Source organism: Anolis carolinensis, chromosome 2 (assembly GCF_035594765.1).
Source record: "Anolis carolinensis isolate JA03-04 chromosome 2, rAnoCar3.1.pri, whole genome shotgun sequence".
In the NCBI taxonomy this organism is placed as follows: Eukaryota; Metazoa; Chordata; class Lepidosauria; order Squamata; family Dactyloidae; genus Anolis; species Anolis carolinensis.
This window is the reverse complement of record NC_085842.1, coordinates 148407544-148430999: the sequence shown is the minus strand read 5'-3', so window position 1 is coordinate 148430999 and position 23456 is coordinate 148407544. Positions and strand designations below refer to the sequence as shown.

At 42.9% G+C, this 23456-nt stretch overlaps 1 protein-coding gene across 8 annotated transcripts in view; it reads left to right on the top strand.

Annotated features, from left to right (window-relative positions):
* Positions 1-23456, top strand: part of tbc1d16 (TBC1 domain family member 16) — a 75095-nt gene that overhangs the window by 34313 nt on the left and 17326 nt on the right. Inside the window, exon 1 of one of the 8 annotated variants that reach the window (XM_062970797.1) lies at positions 19430-20156. The exons of the other annotated variants lie outside the window; for them this stretch is intronic. Coding sequence (XP_062826867.1) covers positions 20029-20156 — 128 coding nt within the window. The 5' untranslated portion in view covers positions 19430-20028. Of the gene's footprint in view, positions 1-19429; positions 20157-23456 lie in introns of those variants that run through there. 8 annotated transcript variants of the gene reach the window in all.

The following is a 23456-nucleotide window of genomic DNA, read 5'->3' as shown; positions in this document are numbered from 1 at the left end:
GGTCACAAACTCCGGCGCCTCCTTCAAGGAGACAGACCCATGTCTCAGTACATAGCCGAGTTCCGCGTGCTGGCCCACAACACCGGCTGGAACGATGTAGCCCTCAGAGGACAATTTCGGGAGGGTCTCAACATTGAAATGCTGGAAGAAATCTCCAAGGTGGATCCTCCCCAGACCCTCGAGGCACTCATTGATCAATGTTTACGGGCTGAAGTCATGATTGCCAACAGGAAACAATGGGTTCGAGGCCAGGGCGGTAGAGCCGGGGCAAAACCCCCCGCTCCCGCCAGTGTTCAGCCACGTCCGGTGTGGAGACCCCCGCCGCCAACCCCATACCCCAGAGGAGGCGAGGAGGTGCCGATGCAGTTGGGCAATGTGCGTCCCAGACTAGATGCCGCCGAGAAGGCCCGTCGTCAACGCTTGAACCTCTGCTGGTACTGCGGGAACGGGGGCCACTTCGCCAGAGAGTGCCCAGCCAAAGGGAAGCCTGCCGCCCGTCTTGCGGCGGCGTCCTCCACGGAGTCGAAGGCGTCTGAGCCGACTGGCACACAGCCGGCGGGGGAAGCCAACGACCGGGTGTAGAGAGGCTCGCCAACCCGGTCAAAAAATCCATCCAAGAGCCGCCAACCGGGGTCCTGTTCCTTCTCGTGGTCACATTATGGTCAGCAAAAAGGGGACCCGTCATGATCCACGCCATGATAGACTCTGGAGCTACCAACAATTTCATCGATAGAGAGTATGCCGACTCTCTGGGATTACAATATCATGATTTCAAGAATGCCCGTGTGGTGCAAGCCATAGACGGCCGTCCCCTCAAGACGGGCCCCGTAAGCCAGTGGTCGGAACCCACCAGGATGTGGATAAGGGAACATATGGAAGAGATTTCCTTCTTTGTTACCGAGGTTCCCCATTTCCCTGTGATTTTGGGAATTCCATGGCTGACACTCCACGACCCTAACATCTCCTGGTCCAACAGAGAACTGCAGTTTGCTTCACCGTACTGCCAAAACCATTGCCTCGTAGCCAAGGTATGCCATGCCACAGACTCCGAGCCCATCATCACCTTGCCAAAGAAGTACTCCGAGTATTGGGATGTATTCAATGAGAAAGAAGCCGAAAAATTACCCCCACATAGACCTTATGACTGTGCCATTGACTTGGTGGAGGGGGCCCCGATCCCGCGAGGGCATCTCTACTCCCTGACTGAACCAGAGCAAGAAGCTCTCAGGGAATTCTTAGAGACAAACCTTCGCAAGGGGTTCATCAGACCCTCTCAATCCCCAGCCGCCTCCCCAGTGATGTTTGTGAAGAAGAAGTCAGGGGAATTACGCTTGGTGGTGGACTACAGAGCATTGAACAATATCACCAAGCGGAACAGCTATCCCCTGCCCTTAATCTCGGATCTACTGGACCGACTTCGAGGAGCCAAGGTCTACACCAAGCTGGATCTTCGGGGGGCTTATAATCTAGTTCGCATCAGAGAAGGGGACGAGTGGAAGACCGCCTTCCAGACTAAATTCGGATTATTCGAGTCCCGAGTTATGAATTTCGGTTTATGCGGAGCTCCCGCAACGTTCCAGCATTTTGTCAACGATATTTTTCAGGACTATCTAGACAGATTCTTGATAATCTACCTGGACGATTTTTTGGTGTTTTCCAGATCACAATCAGAACATGAGAACCACGTCAAAATGGTGTTGCAACGACTGCGGGATCATGGACTTTATGCCAAGCTAGAAAAATGCGCTTTTGATCTACAAGAGGTAGATTTCCTTGGCTACCGCATCTCGCCTCTAGGGCTTTCCATGGATCCAGCCAAAGTTTCAGCAGTATTGGAATGGCGGGCGCCAACTAACAAGAAAGAGGTGCAGCGTTTCTTGGGGTTCGCGAACTACTACCGCAAGTTCATTCCAGATTTTGCCCGCTGGTCCGACCCCATCACTAGCTGCATCCGTGGAAAGCAGCCTTTCCGCTGGACTGATCAAGCAGAGAAAGGGTTCCAGCAACTGAAGAAACTATTCACCTCCCAGCCAATTCTACAGCACCCAAATCCTGGAACCCCTTTTGTGGTGCAAGCGGACGCCTCTGATGTGGCAATTGGGGCTGTACTCTTACAACCGGTGGGAGATCACCTCCACCCCTGTGCCTTTTATTCTCGTCAACTAACCACACCAGAGAGGAATTACACCATTTGGGAAAAAGAACTACTGGCCATAAAGGCAGCCTTTGAAACTTGGAGACATTGGCTAGAAGGGGCCAAATTCCCCATTGAAGTCCACACTGATCATCGTAATCTAGAACATCTAAGAACTGCCCGCAAACTAAATCAGAGGCAGCAACGTTGGGCTTTATTCTTTGAACGTTTCAACTTCCAGATCCATTATGTGACCCCAGCTCAAACCAAGCAAGCAGACGCCCTGTCACGTAAACCGGAATACGCTGCAGGACGCAAGGAGACCTTTGAATCCCAACTGCTACAACCTGAGAACTTTGCCACGCTCACAGTGGGGAACACCAAATCCAGTCCCATTGGTTCAACTTCCCCTACTCCAGGACCCATCTGTGCTCAAGAAATCAGGGCTAGTCAGCAAGCAGATGCCTGGGCGCAGGACCAACTTCGCCAAGGTCTGCATTTTCCCTTTTCGCTTAAAGATGGGCTGCTCTGCTATAGAAATCATGTTTATATCCCACCCGGACCGGGCAGGGAAAAAGCGCTTCGTCTGTGTCATGACTGCAAACCAGCAGGACACTTCGGACTATTTAAAACCATGCATTTGATCCTAAGAGATTTTTGGTGGCCCAAGATCCGCAAGGATGTGGAAAAATATGTCAACACCTGCCCAGTATGCCAGCGCTCCAAGATACGAAGGGAGAAGCCCTCAGGGCTTTTGCACCCCCTTCCTACCCCATCTCGCCCATGGGAAATAATTTCCGCGGATTTCATCACTGACCTACCACCTTCCTGTGGATTCACCACGATCTTAGTGGTGGTGGACCTATTCACCAAGTTAGCCCATTTCATTCCCTGCGAAGGCCTCCCCACGGCCAAAGAAACTGCGGATCTATTTCTTCAGCATGTTTTCAGACTACATGGATTGCCCAAGAGTTTAGTCACAGACCGTGGATCTCAATTCACCTCTCGTTTTTGGAAGGCACTACAAAAACTACTGGGCATAGACTCTCGCTTATCTTCAGCTCATCATCCCCAAACAGATGGGCAAACGGAGCGCACCAATGCCACTTTGGAGCAGTATCTTCGCTGTTATGTAAACTACCAACAGGACAATTGGGCTTCTCTGTTACCACTGTCTGAGTTTGCCTACAATAATGGAGTTCAAGCTTCTACAAAAGAAACGCCGTTCTTTGCAAACTACGGTTTCCATCCACGTTTCTTTCCCCCTGTCATTGAAACTTCAGAAGTTCCCGCAGCAGAGGATTGGCTGCAGGAACTCACAGCGGTGCAACAACTTTTGCTCCAGCAACTGGACCAAGCCAAGGAGGACTATAAACGCCACGCTGACAAACACCGCCAGCCGGGCCCCGAAATCAAGGTAGGAGATCGGGTTTTTCTGTCCACTCGCTTTCTGCCCTCCCACCGCCCATGCCGGAAGTTAGATGCCCGCTTCATTGGCCCCTATCCAGTGGTGGCGCAATTAAACCCCGTGACTTTCAAACTCCAACTTCCGCGTTCAATGCGCATTCACCCAGTGTTTCACCGTTCCCTGCTCCTTCCGGCGGATGGTGTGCGTCCTGATACAGACCAACCGGCCCCCCCTCCTGTTTTGATGAATGGGGAGGAGGAGTTCGAGGTTGAGGACATTTTGGATTCTCGCTTTCATCGCCGCCGCCTACAATATCTCATTGACTGGGTGGGTTTTGGGCCTGAGGAACGCTCTTGGGAAGACGCCTCCACAGTCCATGCTCCTGATCTAACCCGTCGCTTCCATCTGACCTATCCCACCAAACCGCGACCTCGCGCCTCGGGGAGAGGACCCCAGTTTGGGAGGGGCCCTGAGGAGGGGGATAGTGTGATGAACCATGGGCCTTGTAGTCCTGCTCAGGACATTGTAATCCCTGATGAAGATGAAAACTTGGGTTTTTTACCTTCCCAGTCTGAACTGGATTCCTCTCAGCCAGATCCTTCCCAGGCAGATCTGGAAACCTTGCACCTGCAAGAAAGTTGTGCCCCAGAAGTATGTCAAACAACCCCAGAGCCTACTTCTCCCGTGTTCTTGCGCCGGGAGTTTTGTAAACAACAGAGAAGTTTGGATTCAGCTTCGCGCAGGAGTGCGAGGATAGCAGCTAAGAATGTTGCCAATTAACATTGGTTCTCGTGAGAATCTTTAAGGAGTTTAACATCTGGTCTCAGAGTTTAGCTTTCGTTTCTGATTCCCAGAGAACCGCTTTGGTGAGAAAGTTGGACTCTATATAGGTGTTTTGCCCGCGTAGCAACTTCGCGGAGTCAATTCGTCAGCCTACGGAGCGAGTTGTGTCTGGACAGCGCGCTCCGATTCAAGCCTCGCTTCAGCTCAAGCCTTGCCTTGCTATCCAGCCTTCGCCTTGCTTCCCAGCCTTTGTTTACCTACGGACTTTGCCTTGTTTCCCAGGACTAATCCTTGCCTTGTTTCACGGATTTTACCAAGTTATTCCACGGACCTTGTTCTTGTTCTTAGTTACCTTGTTCCACGTTCAAGCCTTGTTTCAAGTATCAAGTTATTTCCTAGCCACGCTCAAGTTTTATGGACTAAGGACCTTGTCATCTCCCCTCACTTTGCTTGGCAAAGTGAGTGTTTCGGTTATTGGATTACAACTTTGGACCTTAATATTTCTTATTGGTCATTGCTTTTTTGGACTAATTCTGACCTTTCCTGAAGGGTCTAATTCTGGACTATTTTCTATACTTGTTTTTATTAACTTTATATATTCCTTCAATAAAGATATTAGTTAGATTCTGGCCTCTGTGTATGGTTATTGGTGCCTCTGCCGCCTGGGTCGTGACAATTTCCCAGAATTTTGCAGGCAGCAGAAATGTGAGGCTGACTACTTTAAAGCCCTGGTGTGATAACATGGTTAGTCAGGCTGAAACTCTCATTAGCTCCAGATCTGGCCAGCTAGAATTCAAATGTGGGGAGCTGCAATTTCCATCAACCCTACTTGTGACCTGATAGAACTGCCATCAGCCCCAAATCTAAGCAGCTGTGCCCAGTTTGCCCAGGGTTCAACTCCCATCTGCCCCATATCTAGCTGGGTTGCAACTCACAGCTGCCCTCCTAACCAGACAGATAGCTCAGCCTTCTATCTATATATATAAAATGGTAATGAAATTTCAGCCTAGGACAAAACAACAAAACTACACATACCAGAAACACTAAACTTGGTAGCACAACCCCTCATCCATGCCTCTACGTTCATACAACAAAAAGCTCCAGCTAGTCCAGAAAACGGCCAGGCTTTGAGACTGCAAGGCTATTCACTGCTATTCCACCTGGCCAACAAAGGATTCCCATAAGCCACAGCAACGCGTGGCCGGGCAAAGCTAGTTTGGACTAAAATCCCATCATCCCCAGCCTGCCTAATGAAGGGGTAAGGATGTTGGGAGCTGCAGCCTGCAGACTCAGCCATATAACCATGGCACTCTGAATGTGGTTGGACTCCCAACTCCCATCACCCTCTATTGATTTCCCCCAACCCCGCCAATATTTTAAATTGGTCATGATGGGTATGTGTGCCAAATTTGGTCCAGATCCTAGGTGATCCTAGGTGGTCATGATATGGCTTTCTAGAGGCCAGTGAATGACAGCTTCCGTAATTCTCTGTTAATCTTCCCCCAAACCTGTCATTATTTTGAGATGGAACATAATGAATCCATATACCATGTTTGGTCCTGACCCATCAAGCCATGTAGGAGCCATCTGAGGACGTTGTTGTTGTTGTTCAGTCGCTTTCGACTCTTCATGACCTTATGGACTATATACCAATTGGATCAAGACTTTGAATATATCCAGTATGTCAAAAATGATTTTATTGTTGCAAAAACATTTTTTAAGATGAGGTGTAAATAAAACACAACCCATCCCCCTGCAAAAAAAATCTGAGTTTTGAATCCCAGTGGCTTTCATCGTGCTAGTAAAGATTTGGGATTGTCACCAATTTCCAATAAGCTCTTCTTTATCATCTGCATGACAGATGAAAACAACAGAGTTCTTTCAATGCTACGAAGAAATTGTCTCAGCTTACAGGGCTCAGAGTTGGAATAAGTTAACATGTGGCCTGAGGTTTGGAACCTCAGCTGCTAATTATATATACATAAGCCAAATATCATGATGCATTAAAAATTCTGCTCATATGTGTATAATGGGATTCAGTGAACTTTGCTCCTATTACATGTGTGCATTGGTTAGGTACATCTGCTCTTTGAAGTCAGAAGTCTTAAAAAAGAAGGGTTCTCACCTATACAGATTTCTAATAACTTCTACCTTCAAGATACTCCTTGAAAATGTATGCAGGAATATGATTTCTTTAAAATTGAAATGTTCCTAGATAAACAAATAAGTCTTTGTGTCTCATACACTGAAGTCAAGTTCTGTTCCGCAATATAAACTTTGGGTGATATTTTTACATGGTGCTATGACCACATCCACTGATTTCCTCAGGTTCTCATTTTGCTAATACAGTACTAGGCCCTCCGGTTTGTCAGGTGAACTCACATTACCTTTTTGCAGAGCTCAGAAAGATGAAATATGTGAAACCAAACAGCAGCATCTCTGGAGTCACTGAACTGGCTAACTTCCAAATCACCTCCCTGCCTCTCTTTAACACGTTGGCCTGCTATATGTCATCAGCTGTAAAACCTGGTCAGTGTGGTCCCACTTTATTAAGCAATCAATTTTATTTTAAAATTATCTTAAATGACCAAATTGCAAGAAAGGTGTACAATTTTTGAGGCATTATCTCCTATATAGTCTGTTGTTTGCCATGGTGAATACATTTGTCACCAAACCCCAATAAGTCTTTCTTCTCTCTCCAAAATTAGCATGTTTCTCTATAGAGCTATTATTTAGCAATATGTTTTTGTGTATCAAGCATGAAAATATAGCATTTTCCTTTCTAGTAAAACCAAGAGCATCAGCTAAGAAACCAGAGTTTGATGTATCAAGAGACAAGTGTGATTCTCACAAGGCAGCTCATCCGGGGTTTGAACTGATGCAATTCTTGCATATTTATTGTCCTTTCTGTTGAAGGAGGAGATGGTTTTTAAATTGGTTCCTTGTTCAGCAATTATATTGTGCAAGGAATATGCCAGTGTCTGAGGAGGTGACACTGGTGGTCAGATCTTAGCAATGGCTACAGGATCTTGCATCATGTTGTTGTGGCAACCCACTTCAGAGGCTGTTAGTAGCTTTGGTCTCTGCAGAATAAACAGGAGATGAAATTACAGACAGGACACTTGTGAGGCAAAGACATTTGTTGGAGTATTGTGAGAGCAAGTCTTTTGTATCTTTGGGCTTTGCTGCTGCTGTGCAACACTAAAACATGGCTCACTTATTATGAACATAAAGCAGCTTTTTTATTTGTAAAATTAAAATCAGCTTGGAGACAGCCTGCCCGAATTCTTCTCCAGTGTGTATGCACCTCCTTGTCGTCTTCTGTCACTGTGCAAACTCCAGAAATGTGTGGCATCATGTTACCTGTGGCATTGGCCTGTGTTCAGCATGCTGATTGAAATGATGCAAATTACATTTCAGGAAAGATATCTGTGTTTGTTGCGGCTCCTTAAAGAGAGCAAGTCCCACGCCTAAATTGCCAGTCAACCCCATTCACAAAATTTGCCTGCATACCAAGCCTAAATCTAAAGTAATACCATTGGAGGAAAATGTTGGACATCTTCCTCTAGGTTCATTGCTTTCTCCATTTGTATAAAAATGACCCCTTGCGACATAAAAGTTTATGCAGCTGATAGCTGTGATTTCCCATTTTGCACATAGTCTGGAACCAGATTTTGGCCAGCACAATGTCATTTGTAGTAGTGAAATGACACTGATTGACAGGCCATTTTTGAACTCCTTTTAGCTCCAATCCTTGGTATATGATCCAGGATGAAAAAAAATGAATATGACTAGATTAAAGTATTAATAAAAAGCTGTTTATCTTTACAGTGTCTAGTCTCTTGATTGGCTCTTTTAGCATTTGTCCATAGCTTGAAGCTTGAAGTTTCAAAAATATAAAGTTGGTAGGAAAAATGTGGTGGCAGCAGATTAGCCTGTTTCATTAAAGCTGTAGTATTTCATAAGAAATGGCAGAGGTGAATCGAATCTGAATAATTCTTATATAACTCTAAGATAAAAATAAAATCTGTAAGGAACTCCAAAGCAAGGAACTGTACCCCACTATTAGCAGAAGAGAGTAACAAAGTCAGCCACCAGTCTGAGTAAGGGATTTATCTACTACTACCGGTATGAAATAAAACAGCCATCAAAAATTTCATCTAAAATCATACTCACTCTTCCCTTCCAATGTTTACCATATAGGAGCAAATGGTATTCTGTCTTCTTATCTTGTATTCCATCCTGCATCCTTTTATCCCATATTCCAATCAGATCTTTATGAGGCATTAAGGAGTGTAATCTCAATGTAAAGCATGAGGGCATAATGTATAGGACACAATGTATTCCTGTTATTTCACTTTTAATATCATCTCTCTTGTGTTCAAGTATTTGTAGTGACCTTGTGGTATTAAAAACTGGTGAATCATAGTAGAGAATTGATCCAGTTTTTGTCTTGTCTGCTTTGGCTGCGGACTGAAAAAAAGAGTAGCTTTGTAGAAAGAGGGCAGTAATGCCCTAAGGAACAACTTCAAGGAACTGGGATCAAAACAGGAAACGTCAGAGTTATGAACTGCCTAGCATTGTGTAAATGTTTAAACAGCAGGGGGATTATTTTAGCTTGTTTGGTTCATATGGGTCCTTCTCTGTTCACCAAGACAAGGGAGGAATGCTGGTTTTGATTGATTGTTGGCAGACGCTGTCGATTAGTTCTTGAATTGAGAGTAATTTATCTCTCTCCCCAAGCATATAAATACCCTAAATGAACTACTTCAATAATATTGCAGTGTTTTATTCTAGAAATCCATGATACCGAAATAAACATTTATTTATTTATTTAATACATTTATATCCCGCCCAGAAGGGGACTCAGAGCAGCTTACAAATTAAATTTACATACAATATTATATTGTTAGCATAGCACAATACTGGCAATAAATTACTATATTGTACTATATCAATATATTGTAATATTATTATTAATATTACATGTAATATATAGTATATAATTAACATTAGTATATTGTATTATTAGTATTATATTGTATTACAAAATAATATTAATATTATATGCATGTACAATATATTATAATATATTGCTCTAGTGACAATATTAACTGCTAAGTGACAGTTCATCATACGATGGGCTTATTTGAGCTTTCTGGGGATAAAGCTTAGTATCTCAGAACTGTCCTGTTTTCCTCTAGTCTGTGTCCCACTATACAAAGTCATCCTTCCTTTCCCTCCACCATATTTGTCATTTATTATTCTTTATAGTCTTGCATTACTGAACGACTACAATTTTGCAAAATGCCTTTGTCTCTTGCATACATAAATTAGATGTACAGATCTCAGTTCGCTTGGATAGTGTGTTTTGTGAGAACTGTTGTTTTTGAACTTTATTGGATGGATCTCTAATAGTGCTCTTCAATCAAAGAGCACAATGTCAATTCTGACCATGGCTTCTGGAAGTGAGGAGCGGAGTAAATACGTATCAAGGTCCTCCCTTTCAACTGCAAGCTACCTTTCCACATGTGTGTTGTTAAGCCAGAGGTTATACATTCTGTATCTGTGCATTTCATTTTTTCTGCCTTTGTATATATTACCTTACATTTCTTCTTGTTGAAATGCATTTGTTACTTTTGTCCCAGCTCTCTAATCTGTTACCATCATTTTGAATTCTTAATCTGCCCTCTGTGGTATTAGCGATCTCTCCTAATTTGGTGTCATCTACAAATTTAATAAGTGTGCTTTCAATTCTATCATTCAACTTATTTATAAAAATGTTGAATAGCACTGGGGCCAGGACTGAACCCACACAAATAATTTCTCTCCAGAATGAAGAAATGACTTTGGGTTCAGATGGTCAATCATTTATGAATCCACCTAACAGTAGCATCTCCCGGCTTACATTTTACAATCTTGTTTGCAAGACTATCATGGAGGACCTTGTTGAAGGCCTTATTGAAATCAAGATACTCTACATCCACAGATGTGTCCTTTCAGTAGATTGAGCAATTATCTCTGAAAAGAAGTGCTCTGCTGTGTTTCAAAGCCAGGGGTGAAGGCAACATGGTGTCATGGCACTGCTGGCAAGTTCTTTGTTAATCCACACAATGACTTAAGTTGTATTGCTGCTCTCCATTATCTCTTGGCCTCTGGAGCTGAGAATGTTAACGGAATGTTTTTAATACCTGCACACATATACACATAGTTTCCCCAATTCATGATGCGCTTGAAATCAAAACCCATAAGAGATCATCCATCTGTATGTCCAGTAGATGGCACACTTTTCTCAATAAGACTGAGCACAATTGCAGGCAAGGCAGGCAGCTAAATCTAAATGGCAGGGCACTGGAAGCTGTCTTAACCTTCAGAAAAAGCCTCTGGATACCCTTCTGAGGAATCCAACAGGAGGCAGTGATGCTCCTTAGGAGATTGTGCACTCTTCTTGTTATCATCTGGCAAAGTGGCAGTGCTGTGAGACATATTTTGCGTGTTCTTGTAGCTTGGTGAATACAGCTGGTGACAGCCTCCCTTGCCTTCTGAGCACATGCCATTGTGTTTGGGCTTGCAAGAAGCCCCTCTTGATACCTGTGTCCTTCAGTTTCCTTCAGAAAGGTTGAATGGACAGCCCGGCTTTTGGTGATTAAACAAATTGCTGAACCAAGGTCTTTCTGCAGGGCTCTGATTGGCCAACATATTCTTCTCCAGGGACATGGGCTCTGACCTCCTGTCCTCAGAGAGACAATGATTGAGAGAGCTGGAGTGTGGGCACGCCTTCAAATAGAGGACAATGTAAAATCCACTGGTTTCCTTTTCTCCCATAGGATAGCATGAAAGCCTGGATAATAGATGGGCTAAACATGATGGCTTTAAGAGGGTGATGTATGTGCATTTTAATGAGACTCCTTGCAGGGGGTCTGGGCATTTGCATGCTATTGATTTGTGCAGGTCAGAATGGAGTAGCTGCATCAGAGTCCTGTGCTGCTTTTGATCCATTTTAAAATAAGCAAAGTTTCTAGCCCTTAAGACAGAAGAAAAAGCTATTTATTTGATATAATGTATGCACTATTTGGTGATTGCTGGGTGATAAGATGAGCTTTGACAGGCTTAGAGGCCAATCTGCATAGTGTTAGATTGCGTGGCAAATGTCCCTACACAATAACATTTGAGATTGTAGCTGAATACACATTTTTATGTGGACACACATAAGAATGATTGCCTCATTTTCTCTGGAGCAAATGCACTATTACAGTTATTTCAGACCAGCGATACAAACTCTGATTTTGCGGGGTTTTCAAGTATTCAGGAAAACAAAGAGTCAAGTTTAATGAAAGAAACTTGGGAAGACCAGCATACAGATCTTCTGTGGTCTTTGTTTTCTACTTCTGCTTTGTCGTCGCCATTTATTGGATTCTAACCCTGCTTTATTTCAAACGAGTTTTGAATAAAGGTACGACCTGAAAGATATTTTTTTAAAAAAAGAATGATTGCCTCTTCTGAAAAATATATCTTGGTACAAAATTAGAGACAGTTAATGCTATTGGCCTGACTGTTTACAACCTCAGAACTAAGCTACTTCAGGACTTAGGAACCTGGACATTTGTGCAAAATGTATGCAAGATCTTTTCCTGTTGTACTGCCAGATTCTACCAATTTTTTCCTGTGATCCCAAGAGCTGCAAACATTACAGGCATGTACTTAGGGAAGCAGACATAGATCTTTAGAGAAGTGTTACTGTACAAAGTGACTTGGAGGATATGGGAAGTGTTTGTTGGTATTATCCAAAGTGCTATTTTTAGATCAATGTCTTTCTTGAGAATCTTACATCTAGATTTCTGAAAGAGCTTTAACTAAACCAAAATAGATTAGGGTCTCCCCTTTCCTCTCCATCTGGTTGTCCTGTCTCTATTTCCTCAAGCGAGGAAAATTAACTGAAGATAGCTGTTCAAAGAAAATGCTATACATTTTGTCACAAATTTCTTGCAGAGTAGAGAAATATTTCCTATATTGGCTCTCTTGCTCATGCATATGCATATATTACTTGTCACAATCCTAACCTGGGGCAGGGGGAGATGGGGAAATCAATGCTTTTGCAAAACTTACAGGAAGAGGGTGTTAGGAAGGTGACTGGCAGGGTTTAGAAAGTTATATACAGTGATGCTTGGGGAGACTGTTGAAAATGGTGGCTGTGTGGCAATAGGAATGACAAGTTCAGAGGAACGGTTCATAGCAATGGGAGAACAGGTTCTCAATTCCCAGTTGATTTTGGATCCTTGGAAACACACAGTGGGTACAGATGCCTTCTACGCTCCGTCAACATTTGATTATAAATTCAAGATGGGTAAATTGCCCTCAGATGCAGTGAATGCAGTGATCTTTGCTGCAGTATAAGGAAAGGCTTTAAGGTGACAAAACAGGGACCAAATGTCTGCCTAATTCGGCATTATTGACAAAAACAGAATTTGAAATACAGAGCTGAAAAATAAATTACTGCATGAAATGGAGGGCAGGGGATACCTTTTGCCCTTCCATAGAATCTTTCTATCCAGCAGTTTTGAGCTAAAGTTCTCGTCATATTTGCTGCTAGAATCGCCACAGATTGTGGCGAATTCAGTGGTACCCAGCGGGGTGAGTGCCCCACACCTCGCATCTTCCAACTTAACCCTAACCCCATCCCACGGGGAGAGGGGGAAAAATTCTCCCAGATCCCACCCCCACCTCCCATTGTTGTTGGTAATGCAAAACGGGAAGCCTCTCATGTTGCTACAGCAGCACATGCCAGTTCCTATTCAGTTTTGCTACGGAGCCTCACTGGAAGGAGCTGTACATTGTATAATGGGAGCCAATGGGCTTTGTGGCAAAACTGAAGAGGAACTGGTGTATGCTGCTGAATAATGACCCATCTGATGAGGTCATAATTCTCTTATGGGAAAAGTAGTTCAAGACACCTGGGAAGTTGGGGGGGATGGTCATGGTACAATCTACAGCCTGACATAGAATCAAGAGACCTGAAAGTAACTTCTGGGGCCTTGAGTGAGTTAAAGCTCACAGACTGATTATTACAAAAGTGATGCCATGGAGGACAGTGAGATAGAGGCAGCAGCAGAAAATATCTTACGGGGTGCCCAGGTGGTACCTTAATCTTCTGGTCAATTTTGGAGTGGGGCCATTTCAGGATTACATTATGGCTTATGCTGAGGCTCTGCATTTGCCCACTTAAGGGTACCCTCATGGGTTATTTGGCTTGAATGGTGATAGGGAAGTTGCACAGGTGTGTGCATGCACTTGAAGGTTCCTGTGACCCCTTTGTTTTCACCCAGTCAATGAAGGGTGCATGCAGACCAATAATGTTGCTGCCCTTGCTCTTCCATCCAGGGATCTCTTATTTCAGGCAGTATTCAAACCTCTTGCAGCCTTTGTCAGAACAAAAGGGATTCTTTAGTGAAAGTGTCAGGGTGAGGCCACCCAGAAATGTAAGGCGCACACTGCATATGTATGGAAAGCCACTGTGACTGAGCTTCTGTAACAGCAAATTTGTGCACTGTCCATTTATGTTAATATGCCAGGTGAATGGAGGTAATAGTGCCATGCTGTGGTACACAAAAACCTGAACGTCAAGTGCTTGGTAATGTTAATCTCTCCAACTGATTGGGGTAGTTGGTTTATCAGATCATGCATATAAAGAACTACCTATGTTGAATCAAAGTTGATTTTAAAAACGCATGAGAAGCTGCTATAGGGAATGCAAAAAATAAATAAATTGTTGGCACCACATGAACTCTGCTAAATGCTGTACTGTGAACAGATGTGTACATGCGGCATTGCAGTCCACACTTTGTTCTTCTGACAGGCTGGGGTTTTCTCTCCCTCCCCTTCTGATATGTGATATAATTTATGAACAATCACTGTCACTGCATACTGGTGATGTTAATAATCTCTTTCCTAACCAGCTGTATCTGGCACACCAGGAAACAGCCATTCATGCCTTCAGCTCTAGAAGACTAATAACAAAAACATGATCGCTTAAGCCATACTAACATTAGCCTTGTTCAAGACAAATTCTTCATAATCTAATCCTGTGCCTCCACTTTCTGAGAGGAAAAGGGAGCTTTTTGTCTTCTTCAAGAGGTATATCTGTACAGTGTTTGGATGTAGTAGTGTTCCCCTCAGTTCTGTTTCTTGATCCTCTCTTTTGTACCTCCTGACCTGATGAAGAGCTCAGAAGAACATAAAACTGGACCACTATTATGTTCTGAGGCTTCAAGGACTACTGAAAAATTAAAAATTAAAAACTGACACTATCCCCAGTTTTTTTTTGTTTTGTTTTGCTTTTTTTTTTTTTTTTTGCTTTTAAACAGTATAGGGACACTTGGAAGCTCCTGAAAAAGCAAATAATTGCAGGCAACAATTCATTTTTTTTTGGTCAGAAGAAAGGTTGATCTAGGGATTTTGAAGGTATTGAGTGCTACTGATGCAACCCCAGAGATGCATTTTTCCCAGCTCCATGATAAACTGGCAATGAAGATCCGCATAGTCAAAGCAATGGTATTCCCCATAGTAACCTATGGCTGCGAGAGCTGGACCATAAGGAAGGCTGAGCGAAGGAAGATAGACGCTTTTGAACTCTGGTGCTGGAGGAAAATCCTGAGAGTGCCTTGGACCGCAAGAAGATCCAACCAGTCCGTCCTCCAGGAAATAATGCCCAATGGCTGCTCACTGGAGAGAAGGATATTAGAGACAAAGCTGAAGTATTTTGGCCACATCATGAGGAGACAGGAAAGCTTGGAAAAGATCACGATGCTAGGGAAAATGGAAGGAAAAAAGAAGAGAAGGCTGACCAAGGGCAAGATGGATGGACAGTATCCTTGAAGGGACTGGGGGCGGTGACGGCCGACAGGGAGTTCTGGCGTGGACTGGTCCATGAGGTCACGAAGTGTCGGAGACGACTAAACGACTGAGCAGCAGCAGCAAACACAGGAGGACCATAAAATTGGAAAATGTCACTTAATTGAACAAACCACAGGAAAAGGATAAAGTGCACGGAAAGATCCTTTTCATGTATGTTTGGTTTCTCAGCCTGTTCTCTTTTGATCACATCATCCTAATCTTGGATTCTTCATTTCACTCGCTTCTTTTATTACTTTTTCACATATGTCTGCAAGCACTTGCAACATTATTTTCCACTTGATACAATTGCTGGTTATTTTTGTAATGGCTACAACAATAAAAGATGATATAATTGTAACTGTTTTTGTTTCCTTGACCCTAGCATTAATCTGGCCTTGTAAAAGAACTGACAAAAACGTATTAGCCAACAATAATATTTGCTGTCTGCTTGCCTTGGCATACTCTCCTAGATTATTTTGGCACTTTATACTCAGAAAACATCCCCTGCGTGGCCACCTAAAGGCAAATCCTACTCCAGTATTAATCCCGTATTCATTCCAAACATATTTCCCTGTGCTATTTTAAAATGAATAATTTCCTGTGCATTATCATCCATATTTAATCAAAGAACTTTTTTTTTCTATCTGCATCATGCCTGCTTGTCAACTTATTGTGGCTCCACGATTTCCATAGGGTTATCTTAAGCAAGGAATAATTGAAGGTGGTTTAGCCAGTTTCTTCCTCAGAAATATAGTCTACAGCACCTGGTATTTATTGATGATCTGCTATCCAAGAACTACCCAAATGTGATCCTGGTTAGTTCTTGGATGGCAAGATCAGAGAGTATCTGTTACCTTTAAGTTGTTGTTGTTGTTGCTGTTGTTGTTTAGACCTATAAAGTAGAGACATTATATTAAATATTATTTTATTAAGAAGGGTTTTCTTTCCACCACATGTCTTGGTGCTCTGATCTGAGCTGCCCTTGAAAGAGGATTTTTTTTTAATCAACATCCAGCAACTTTCTGCTCTCCCCGCTTTCTCTTTCTCTCTGGTTGTGGAAAGCTGTGCAGCCATACTTTCAGAAGATTTGAACAGCAAGGCCAATCTCTTTGGGTGGCTCTGGCCTTGGCAGAATAGAAATTGGGGAGGGGGTTGAGGTGCCTGCTTTAATCTGCCAGGCAAAACACCCTCTAAGAACCGTTATTTGGCTCTAAATGCCCAAGTCTGAGAACAAAACACATCTTCAGGCATTTCCAGTGACTTGGGTCTTGATGGCTTGATTGAAATTAGCATAATGAGCTTTGACTTTTATTTTTGCATGGATGGGTGAGGAGGAGGGCAAGAGGGAAAACACAGCAAAACTCTCCATTGATTCTTTTTAAAGAAAAATAAAATAAAATAAACACAAGTAAGAAAGCACTCCTTTTCTAGGCTGGACCAGCTGAAAGGTAAACATTTGTCTTCATGCTGTGCTAAGAAATCACATTTTCCATCTCTAGGATTTGGGGAGGTGGTGGAGTGTTACATTTCAATTGATTTATTAACAAGCTGAAGTCAGGGTGTAAAGGACCCCCTTCCTTCTGTACAGAACGTAAAGACGTATCATTTGGCTTTTGCAATACTTGCCTTGTTCTGGAAGGGAGGTCAGGTTCATGTCCACGCCTGCCTCTCAATGGTTAGCTGTGTTAATCTGCTCAGGGCTGTGTGAGTGTGTTTATTCATAAGTGTCAGACGACCAGCCCTGTCACCACTAAGCAACTGTAACAACAAAAATGTTGAGGAAAATCCTTTCCTCGGATATACCCACGCACGCCTCTCCTTCTTAGTGAATATGTTTTTCAAAAACTAAAGCGTGAGCGCCTATGTGGATGGGTTCATGTGTGCACACAAATGTATATACACACACATACACATCTTGCATAAAGCTGATTAAACCATATGGATTATTTCTCAGCAAACTCCTAGCAGCTTTTTTGCATCCCGTTCAGTAGTAAGCTGTTTATCCTCTTTGCATCTGTTATAGTAGCTGGCAAACCTTTTCAGTGGTGTAAGTTTGTAAATCTTTTTAGTAGATGTCAGCATGACCATATTTCAGTACCAGAAGACTTCAAAGCATGTAAATACTAAGCACTGTTACTGCATAACATCAAAATGTATGCAGTAGAGAACATGTGATGCAACTTAAATAAATTCACATCTATTTTGGAGCATATTCTTACTGGCCTGTCACCATGTGGAAGGTAAGCTCAACCTGCATGGAGGAGGTTGGCAAAATTTTGTGGAGGGAAGCACAGAGAGATGTGCCTCATGAACTTTTACCATAGACCAGGTATGGGCAAACTAAGGCCCGGTGGCCAAATGCACCCCCCTGGGTGCTTACCTCAGGCCCTCCTCATTTTTCCTGCCCTCTTGGCAGAAGGACACAGTGGCCCACGTTGTCCTTATGCCAAAAAGATGGGGGAGGAAGCCACATAGTAGGTGAGAGTCCTCTGGAGCACTCTCAGTCACCATGTGTCTCACCCTCCTCCCAGCATGAGGACGGTGCAAGCAACCCCATCCTTATGCTGGGAGGATGGCTCGAGGAAGGCTTGTGGTGGCTGGGAGACCCCCCAGAGCACTCTCAGCTGCCGCCTGTCTTGCTCTCCTCCCAGTGTAATGCCAAAAGGATAGCCCAAGGATTGGGGGGGGGGAGGATTGGGGCAGTCGCCATGTGTCCCACCTTCCTCCCAGCATAAAAATGGGGTGAGCATTCCCGTCATTATGCTGGAAGGACAACCTGAGGATGACCCGGGCCCTGGCCTGCCCCCTCCTGGCCCCGCCCTCCTGGCGGGGCTTGCAATGTGGCCCCAAGGCAAAAAAGTTTGCCCATGCCTGCCATAGACTGACCAATAAAATTCCTTTTGGTATTTGCACCATTTGCAGACAGTACCCATGATTTCAGAAATGTTAAATATGTTTGAAATGGCTCTTGGATTTTTTTTTCTCCTTAAAATTAAAGGCCAGGGGCATCAGAGCCAGTGTGGAAACTAATGTGCTTTACTAATACTCTGATTCCACCCTGCAAAACGTGACCTTTGGATAGTGGCAGAGGATTCTAACCTTTGCCTCAGGTGTGGCTATTCCTGTCAAACTGTCACCTGAAAGCAGCTTTCCTTCCATAGTTTTCTAGTTCATTGAGAAACATAGTGGGATTCCTTAAAGACCCGTTTTTTATCCTCCCCATCCCACAATTGTGTCCTGAGCTAGAACCACAAAGGGGATTCGCCTTTTAAGAAAGTATGTGAGGGATTCTAAAATGATTTGCAATTCTGATCTACTTTTCTTCTTTCCAAGAATCCCACACTGAGTATTGCTCTAAGTCTTATTTTTAGTCCTGAATTGAGTAACTCATTTTAATCAGTTACATTTATCTATGTTTTGAATCACAATTCAACAACTAGTTCAGAGGGCCTATTTTTCTGTGACAATCACCAACATTACTCTATTTTCGAAGACGGAAGCCTAAACACTCGGACTTGCATCCACGCATCTCACAAAACCATCTTCTTGCTCCACAAAACCTAACTCCTCTTGCTGCCTCTGTGCATTTTCATGCCTGCATGCATTTGGACACTTGTGTGCACACAATTTCAGGTTTGTCGACTGGAAAGTAAAGATTTGACACCAAGCCTTCTCTTGCGGCACCTCAGAATCCAAAATGACTGGTATTGCTGTCACATCAATCTAAGGTCTTTTATTTCCTAGCACCCCATCTCCACCCAATTTGATGAGCAGATTTCAGAGCAGGCAAAATAAAAAAAAAGTGTGGGCTTTGAACAAGTAGGTTAATTTATAAAATTCCTGACATAGATAAACTTTGTTGAATTTGCTTTCCAGCTTTATATAGAAATTAAGTGTAAGCACTTTTATGCTTTGTTTTTTAAAATGAATTTTTGTTTCTTTCATTGTGCATAACTAGGCAAATTTGTCCATGGCAGGCGTGTTCCTAATTTAGTCCCTAGTGACCTCTGTAGCCATGATTGGCAGGCTGCTGTCAAGGAAGAACTTGTGCCTTGATGGTGGGAAGGAGCAGAACAAATGCCAGAGGACAGCTCCAGCTCCCCTGGGGGACTGGGCTAAAAAGGTGAAAGAAATGCAATTACAGGATGTTTTCTAGCAGAGAAAGTTAATTAGCTTCTTAAAGAGTGTTTAGTGCTATTTGCTAGGGGAAAATGGACACATAGCAAAAGAGTGAGTGGGTATGGGTGGGAGCCGAATCTATTCTGGCTTTCTAGAATCTTGCTCTGTAATGTTGCCATTTTTTTCTTTCTCTCCAAAGAATGATGTGGGATACTGGGCGATGGAAAAGAGAGGCAAAATAATCTTGCCTCTGTGTTTCAGCAGATGTAAGGAGATTGTGGGAGCCCTTGCCTCTTACTGAATGCAGTGAGGGATTAGATATGGGTGATCATGCTGAGACTCAATCTAGACAAGATGGAGACACGGTTGATAAGCCAACAACTGCAGTTTTGGGGTGCAGTCTATTTTAGGTAGGATAGTATTCCCTCTGAAGGAGGAGGTATGCAGATCCAGTGCTGATGCTCATGGGGTATCATTGACCAGCTTCGACTGTTATGGAACCTGAGCTCTTTTTTTGCAAAAAATATTGGGTCTCAATCATTAAATACCTCTTGTTTCGATTACTGTAATACAATTTACACGGGGCTACCTTTGACAAGTACTTGACAATCACAGTTAGTGCAAAATTTAGACTTTTGCCAAGTGTCTGCTTTGTAAAAAAGGTAAAGGTTTTCCCCTGACGTTAAGTCCAGTCATGACCGACTCTGGGGGTTGTTGCTCATCTCCATTTCTAAGCCGAAGAGCAGGCGATGTCCGTAGACACCTCCAAGGTCATGTGGCCGGCATGACTGCATGGAGCGCCGTTACCTTCCCGCCGGAGCGGTACCTATTGATCTACTCACATTTGCATGTTTTCGAACTACTAGGTTGGCAGAAGCTGGGGCTAACAGCGGGCTCTCATTCCTCTCCCGGGATTTGAACCTAGGACCTTTTGGTCTGCAAGTTCAGCAGCTCAGCGCTTTAACACACTGTGCCACCAGGGTCTGCTTTGTGGACCACATTAAACTGATCTAATAACAATCTCACTAGTGTCCATTCTCTCTCCAAACTCAAACTGAAGATTTTGACCTATGAAACTCCAATCCATTTGTGATCTAAAGGGCAACATCCTTTCATATATTGTACACTCACTTTTAATTTACCATTGTAATTGGAAGCCCAGGATGTTCCACCACAAAGAAAGGCTATTGGTGAGAACTTAAGGCAAAGGACCTTTTCAGTAGCAGAAACATGGAATTCACTCCATGGGTTAAACCTTTGTGCTGGCAGGACTGCTGACCGAAAGGTCAGTGGTTTGAATCCAGGGAGCAGGGTGAGCTACCGTCTGTCAGCTCTAGCTCTCCATGTGGGGACATGAGAGAAGCCTCCCACAGGATGGTAAAACATCAAACATCCGAGCATCCTATGGGCAATGTCCTTGCAGATGGCCAATTCTCTCACACCAGAAGCCACTTGCAGTTCCTCAAGTCGCTCCTGACATGAAAAAAAAAACTCCAGAGAGAAGCAGTATTGTCTGCTTCTTTGTAATTGGACAGTGAAGACTACCTGATTCCGTCAGGCTTTTTATATTTCAGGGTGTTGGGCTTTTTGAAAACAATTCATTAATTCCTGCATGTAAACATTATCATATGGTTTAATTTGTTCCTTATGTTAAGCATTTTTTTTAAAAAAAATATTGTACTTTACCTTGAGTGTCTCTTAGGTGGAGTTACATCATAAGATTTGGGGTAGAATCTCTGGATAGTGGCACATCTGCCTTATGCTGTATGGATAATAATCCTTTTAAAAGTTGAACAATTGGTCATGAACTTCTGACTCTTCCCTGAAAGATTTGCAGCTAATTCTAGAAGGTTTGGGGCTTAACACCCTGTTAACCACAACATAGAACATTAAAACAAAGCATAGTGGTCCATTCAAGATTGTAAATGCTTGTTTGAGTTTTGATTTCATTGTATCGTCTCTTAAATCAGTGATTAAGTGGTGTAGTTTTGACCTTCTGAGGCCTAAATATGGACATGCTTTAAGGTTCAGACTTGTGGTTTCACGTGGCTGATCAGCATAGTCTGAGAAGAAAGGAGCAGTGATGTGAATGCTTTGATGGCCTTATCATTTCATGTGACTGCTAATAGAAAGGGCCTTGAGGCAAGAAAGCACAGAAGGAGTCCCTTGGCTTCAGCTTAGTGTTGCAAGGGCGTTATGATACACCACAATAATTTCTTTCTGACTTCATAAAGAGATTTGTAGTTGGCTTCATTTCAAGCAAAGTTTTGTTGGATACACTATTAAAAATAGTGTTTATAATAACTGCATTTAGGATTCAGATTTTTAAAAGGGATGGGGAAGGATTTGTTTGCATTTAAATGACACAAAAATGTCCTTGCACAGCGAATGCCATACCACAACATTGCATTTTTATCTATAGGACCTTGACTTAGGTGCACTCTCTTTAATCTGATGTTAGAAGGCATGACAGTACTTCAGTGGCACATAATATAGTAAGGAGAAAAGAATCTGCATAGACACAGATAGTGGCTCCAATCCTCTGTGAATTTGGGTATTATGGTAATTCTTCATACAAACCTATGTCTGAATAAACCTGTATCACCAACTCAGATTTTCCTCTTCAGCCTCTGAGGCTCTCTACAGCTGGCATGGGGAAACTTTGACTCTCCAGGTGTTTTGGACTTCAACTCCCAGTAATCCCAGCCAGTTTAGCAGCTGTTGGGAACTGTGGGAGTTGAAGTCCAAAACATGGGATGGCTATCTGGGGCTTCAGAGAGAGTACTGTAAGCTATGGAGGTGTTGTTTGAATGTAGAAGGATGAAGGAAATACTAACCTCTGCAGCATTCAAAAATTGACATAACCATAACGGAAACATATATCAGGATGCGAACAAGTGTGTGTCAGTATACTCACTGCCCTTCCCTGCCTCATTCAACTCCCACCAATAAAAGCACTGTGGATGTTGTGGTTTTTCTCTTTGCAGTATCTCTTGATAAGAAGGTTTTCCTTAACTATATCTTCTGCTGATTTTCTCTTTGTTTTTTGCCTTTGAGTCCTTGTTGTTCAGGAACAACTTAGAAAAGGGCAGGCTGACCTCAAAATATGCTATTTGTTTTTCCAGACTAAACAGACATAATGTGTGAGAATTTTGTATGCTTTTTAGAATGAGATACCTGCTGCAGGAGCATCATGGCCTGTGTCCTGCAATGCTATTAATAAACTAAAAACATGTTTTCATTGCTCGAGGGAGAGGGACAGAAGAATTCCCACCAAGACATCTGGTTGGGTGTAAATATAGCACTCTCTGATTAGTTTTTACACTGTGTTTGTGATTGTACTATTTTTCTGTTTGGGTGTAGTCAAATTAGCAAGCCGTTTTTATGTGATGGAAACACTATACTTGATGTTAAGGGTTGCTAGAACTGTTAGGAAACCATCCTTTGAAGACACTCCAAAGGCCAACAAGTACCTCCAGAGGAAATGTCAAGCATTGATGGTTGCTTTCATCTATATAGGTCAAATGCCAGCTTCATTTCTTTCATAGAGAAAACACTACACAGAGAAGAAGAAAAAATTGGCAAGGGCAAGGCATTCCCAATATACTGTGATCCTGTGCTGCCTATGAAGTTATCTCCTTCACATAATGCACATTCACAATACAAGTGGGAGGATTCATCTGGAAACACTAGAAGAAGAAATTTATATTTTAATTTTTCTATCATTTGTTAAAATTCATACGTAACATTACAAACACTTTTGTTTGTATTATAGTTTAAAAACATAGTGGAAACAGTACAAAAATGACAGCACCAATTGTAATTTTAATAAGTCACTCTGTATTTTTAGTGAATATAACCACCAGTTGTTTCACAGCGGGAAGCAAAATGTTTCCATGGACTAGGGCCCCATCTACATTGCAGACTGATATAGTGCAGTTCAATGCACTCTAATTGCATTATATGAGTCTACACTGGCCACATAATGTGCATTGTTAGTCCAGGGCAGGCTATATAAAAGGAACAAAGAAGTTCTTGGTTTTAACTCCTACCCAGTGGTTGCCTTTTAACAGTTTTTCTGGACTTACTGAAGTAGTCTCTAACAGTGTTTTCTTGTTCCCT